General features: G+C 35.6%; 1 protein-coding gene across 1 annotated transcript in view; it reads left to right on the top strand.

The window, feature by feature from the left end:
- The first annotated feature begins 2561 nt into the window (after positions 1-2561).
- Positions 2562-6159, top strand: part of LOC100471074 (olfactory receptor 6F1) — an 11363-nt gene continuing 7765 nt past the window's right edge. Inside the window, 1 exon segment of the mRNA XM_034655707.1 lies at positions 2562-2610. Coding sequence (XP_034511598.1) covers positions 2562-2610 — 49 coding nt within the window.

Raw genomic sequence — 6159 nt, 5'->3', positions numbered from 1 at the left:
CCTTACAACGTATGGGGCAAATATTTAATTTAGGGATTCTACCAATTTCTAAGTATGTCTATTCCAATTATACACTTAGGAACTTGGAATATAACAATGCATAGGTAAATCATGGTCCCACCAGGAGTCAGATTTGGGATACAACTCCATTAGTCACTTGACCACCAAAAATTCCTACTTTTGCCAGCCTTATGATGTTTGGAATCACCAGAAATTAGAATAATTCAGAATCACTATTTAGAATCATCAAAAAAGTGTGTGAATGTCCTTTTCTATAATGCATTCTCACTCTGCTAATGGTGTCAGGACCCACTGAAGACTTGAATTACAACAGTAATATACCCATATCAATTAATTTAGTTTCACTGAGTGTTATAAGCTCCATTTTTGTCCATCACTTTGAGAATCCATGCCAAGCACATTTCCCTTTTGATACACACACACACACACACACACACACACACACACACACTTCATGTTTTACAATTCTTTTGGTATATAAGCTATTTTCTCTTAGAAAAGGATTTGAACACTTCCCTTGGAAATATGCTTGGTCTGACCCTCTGAACAATAGGCAGCTTCTTGCACTCCACACCAGAGCTTTCATAGATGGTGTGCATAGGCAGCCACATCCAGGTAACATAGGGCTTCCCTTTCCATGTTAAGAAGGCTAACATTTTAAGGTCACTGAGGTTCTGTATTCTGGGTCTGGGGTCAAGGCAAGATCTACAGTATATTCTCATACGCTCCTATCAATGCCCCTGGAGTGCACCCGAAACTACAGAAAGCTTCTTTCTCTTGTAATGCAGTGCAAGTGCCCAGTGATAAAAATAAAAATAATAGTAATAATAACAAATAGCCTGATGCTCACTTTAAAGGAATATTTAAAGGAACATCTTTATCAGAATTGAAAGGGAATCAATTGATAACTGACATAGTCCCTCACTAAATCTATTTCAGAAATAATTGGTCAAAGCTTTCCTATGCTACACATGTGAATATCTTGAATTCTACCTCTTCCTCCTAACAATGTAAGCAATCATTCTGATAGAAGTAAAAGTTTAAAAGGTCTTGGAAATCATGACCTCTGTTCTAACTGGCATATTATACATTTCTATGCTCACAAAACAAAAAAAAAAAAAGTCACAGCTTTACTAAATTATGTGGTATTAAAATTCATAGTCAAGGGACCACAATCATATTACCCTAATGTCCCATCAGGATTAGCCTTTAATTCATTGAAAATGTCAGTAAATGGAAAGAATGTCAATATTTTGAACAAGTCCAAAAGGCAGCTATATTTACAATATCAGAAAATAAAATTTAGAAACCTAAATTTTGCAGGGTGATATTTTTATAACACTTCACATTGTAAGTTTCAGGAACACAGCAGTAAACAAGACAAAAATATCACCCTCTGTGGAGGTTCATATCCTATAAGAGTTATTATAAATTACAAAAATTTGTACAGACCTGTAATTATAGTAAGAATTAATTTTAAGAGCCTTTTATCCTCAAGTAATTTTTTTGTTTATATAGTGTTTTATGCATTTGTTTCTTTGCTACAAATCTATATCTATCTCTTCTTGATATAAAAACATCATTACTAAATAATAGTGACTATACCATATATATATATATATATATATATATATATATATATATATAATCACATCACATACCGAGCACTTTCCTGATAACCCTGCCCTAATAATGTAGTCAACACTTTCAGGAAAGCATTTATCTTTATAATTCATTAGGACCACTCTTGAAATCACATGTCATTTGACTGGAAACCCTTCTATTCCCAGGCCAGTCATCTTCAGGCTGGTGTTGCTTCTTTCTAATTAAGAATTGCCTCAGTGCTCCAGCACTTTACACATTAACACTTCTTTTGAACACCAGCTTGTATTGCTTACTATTTTTCTTTGAAAGTACTTTTGGGGGAGGTGCCATGTTGAAGTAATATATAAGTAGCAACTCTCATAAATTTCTTAATGGGAAAGACTTCCTTATCTTGGAATATGCTTGATCAACCAAAAGGAAATCATCATGATCATAAGAATTTATCTTGTTTTGTTCCTTGCTGTATTCACAGTGCCCAGAATTCCAGGCATAGAATAGGCCCTGAATAGCATAGAGAGAATTAATGAGAAAGATTTGAACTGAAGGAGAAGACTGAAAGATGCATGCTGGCAAGAGTTAAGAAAGTTGTAGTAAATAAATGACCAAGATTGAGAACTTTTGAAATGTAGTAAAACATCGAAGGAATGAACAAGGAAGAAGGAAGGAGGAGTTGCATTCTTACTTACATGTCAAGAATCCCTAAGTTCTCACAAATATTTATTGAGGTAACACATATTTGTATTAGTAGTTTAAGGGAAAGGGAAAAGGAAAGAACTTGGACCCAAATTGGTCAACTATCAGATGAGAGGGAAGAGAACAATCATTCCAGGGAAGCTATATGCCATTTTAAGTGTTTCCTGGCAATTTGTAATGGGTTGAAAGTAATCAAATGCAGTTAACCCTGAAAGGACATAAAGAATTGGGAATGCTGATGCATGGGGTCCATTTTGAGCCTCTCTGTAAACAAATTGCTGCTCACCCAAGGTAAGTTAATTAGGAGGACAGAATAAACAGACACTTCAGGATCTCTTTTTATATGCTGAAACACTATAAACAAGAGCAAAGATGTATGACAAATAAATCAATCCACAGCTCTGCTCAAAACCTATATGGAGGTTCCATGGTTGACTAGCAGTTATGAAGATTCTCTGAAGGAAAGAAGCTGACATTACATGTATGAGAAAATATGTCCATATATGAGGACTCAGAGTGGAGAAAGAAGAATTCACATTGGCATATGAGTACAATTGAATTTCTCACATGGAAGCAGAATCTCTCAAAACCCTGAAGATAATTCACCTAGGCATCACACAAATTAGATTGTTAATACTTTAAAAAGTTAATAGATAAGGTGAGTAGCAGAATAGGGCAATATAGAGCCACATATGGAACTGTATTTTCAAATCTAAGCTCATCATAAATGGTTTTTACAAAAACAAAAAAAATAAAGTATTTATTAAAAGTTATAAAATGCAGAGCTGATTTCTTTTAATAAATATATTTCTTTTCTTAAAAAAACAATTTTATTTATTTTTTTGACAGAGAGAGAGAGACATCCAGCTAGAGAAGGAACACAAGCAGGGGGAGTGGGAGAGGAAGAAGCAGGCTCCTAGTGGAGGAGCCTGATGTGGGGCTCAATCCCAGAGCACCGGGATCACGCCCTGAGTCAAAGGCAGACACACAACAACTGCACCACCCAGGCACCCCTATTTTGTTATATATATTTCTAAAATGGGTTTCAACAGTAAAGAGTGCAAAAGAAAAAAAGAAGAAATTCTAAAACAAAAACAAGCACAGAAGAACAAACAATAAATGAATGAAATGACACACACAAAAAACAATTTTTGTTTTCAGAGCAAAAGAAAGGCCCCAATGGGTCCTATGCCAGGGTGTCTGCAAAGAAAGCTGCCGAAAGTTCTTCCCATACCCATATAAACATGCCACTTCTTCATCATGACCTGGAGTTGATTTCCCCTTCATTCTGAATCTTTTGTCTTGCCTTGACCAAAAGAACATGGCAGAACTAAAGATTTGCTTGTTGTGTCTATCCCTTAGGAAGAATGGCTTGTTCCACATTTATTCTTTGAGCCATGAAAGAGCACATTAAGAATTCCACTCTTCTGGTCATAGAAAGTGAATTCTGGTCATTTCCCATTTTTTACTACTTATAAAAGCTATCCCATCAGAGGCATGAGACATTTGGGTGAATTCATCTTAGATCTTCCAGCCCATTCTATTGTCTGAGCCAATACCACAGGGAAGATAGATAAAACGGACCCAGGTGAAACTATTCCATATACCTGACTCCCCAAATTATGAGAAGTACTGCGTTTGCTTTCTTAAGCTACTACATTTTGATGTGTTTTTTACACAGAATGAGATAAGTTAAATCAAAGCTAAGCAGGAGAAACAAACACATAACCTATTGCATTATAATATTGATATCATTTTGCAATATGGAAATTCATGTTATAATTGTAATATATGAAATGAAATCTAGTGTGAAAGGCTATAAAATGAGTAATGATCAGTATTTCATCATTAAAATTAATTTCACAAAAGCTACAATCATAAACTTCTAAGCACTAACATTTTAATCTTAAACATAAAAATTAAAAATTGTTAAAAAAATACAAGGACACATTGTGAATAACCTACTGTTAACATAAACTTTAAAATGTCTTCCTTTAAAAACAGATGAAATAATTTTAAATGTGTGATATTTAATTCCAAGGTAACGTATGGTTTTTGGTGCTATTGTAAATGGGATGGATTCCCTAATTTCTCTTTCTTCAGTCTCGTTATTCGTGTATAGAAATGCAACTGATTTCTGGGCATTGATTTTGTATCCTGCCACCTTACTGAATTGTTCTATAACTTCTAATAGTTTGGGAGTGGATTCCTTTGGGTTTTCCATATAGAGTATCATGTCATCTGCAAAGAGAGACAGTTTGACTTCTTCTTTGCCGATTTGGATACCTTTGATCCCTTTTTGTCTTCTGATTGCTGTTGCAAGGACTTCTAGTACTATGTTGAATAATAGTGGCGAGAGTGGGCATCCTTGTCGTGTTCCTGATCTTAAGGGAAAGGCTTCCAGCTTTTCCCCATTGAGAATAATGCTTGCAGTAGGCTTTTCATAGATGGCTTTTATGAGATTGAGAAATGTACCCTCTATTCCTACACTCTGAAGGGTTTTAATCAGGAAAGGATGCTGTATTTTGTCAAATGTTTTTTCTGCATGAGTTGAGAGGATCATATGGTTCCTTAGTCTTTTCTTGATGATATGATGTATCACATTGATTGATTTACGTGTTGAACCATGCTTGCATCCCAGGTATGAATCCCACTTGGTCATGATGGATAATCCTTTTAATGTACTGTTGGATTCTATTAGCAAGGATCTTGTTGAGGATTTTGGCATCCATATTCATTAGAGAAATCGGTCTGTAATTCTCCTTTTTGAGGGGGTCTTTGCCTGGTTTGGGGATCAAGGTAATATTAGCCTCATAGAATGAGTTTGGTAGCTTTCCTTCTGTTTCTATTTTTTGAAATAGCTTTAGGAGAATAGGTATTATTTCTTCTTTGAATGTTTGGTAGAATTCCCCAGGAAAACCGTCTGGGCCTGGAGTTTTATTATTTGGAAGGTTGTTTATCACTGACTCAATTTCTTCATAGCTAATTGGCCTGTTTAGGAAATCTATTTCTTCCTGTTTCAGTCTGGGTAGTTTATAGGTTTCCAGGAAGGCCTCCATCTCTTCCAGATTGTTTAGTTTTTTGGCATATAGCTGTTGATAAAAGTTTCTAATAATCCTTGCAATTTCAATGGTGCTGGTCGTGACCTCTCCCTTTTCAGTCATAATTTTAATAATCTCAGTCCTTTCTCTTTGTTTTTGGACAAGTTTTGCCAGTGGTCTATCAATTTTATGGATTCTCTCAAAGAACCAGCTTCTAGTCCTGTTGATCTGCTCTACTGTGGTTCTGGTCTCTAATTCATTGATTTCTGCTCTAATCTTGGTCAACTCCTTCCTTGTCAGTGGGTTAGGCCTGTCCCTCTGTTGCTGTTCCAGTTTCTTGAGGTGAGAATATAGAAACTGCATTTTAGATTTTTCTATTCTTTTGAGTGAGGCTTGGATGGCTATGTATTTCCCCCTTAGGACTGCCTTTGCAGTATCCCATAGGTTTTGGACCGTTGTGTATTCATTCTCGTTGGTCTCCATAAATTGTTTAATTTGTTTTTTGATTTNTACTCATAATTTTAATAATTTCGGTCCTTTCTCTTTGCTTTTGGATAAGCCTTGCCAGTGGTTTGCCAATTTTATGGATTCTCTCAAAGAACCAGCTTCTAGTCCTGTTGATTTGCTCTACTGTGCTTCTGTTTTCTAATTCATTGAATTCTGCTCTAATTTTGGTCAACTGTTTCATCGTGAGTGGGTTAGGCCTGTCCCCCTGTTGCTGTTCCAGATTCTTGAGGTGGGAATATAGAAACTGCATTTTAGATTTTTCTATTCTTTTGAGTGAGGCTTGGATGGCTAT

This window comes from Ailuropoda melanoleuca, chromosome 3 (assembly GCF_002007445.2).
Source record: "Ailuropoda melanoleuca isolate Jingjing chromosome 3, ASM200744v2, whole genome shotgun sequence".
NCBI classification, from domain to species: domain Eukaryota; kingdom Metazoa; phylum Chordata; class Mammalia; order Carnivora; family Ursidae; genus Ailuropoda; species Ailuropoda melanoleuca.
The sequence above is the reverse complement of the archived record's forward strand: the minus strand, read 5'-3'. Positions and strand labels throughout refer to the sequence as shown.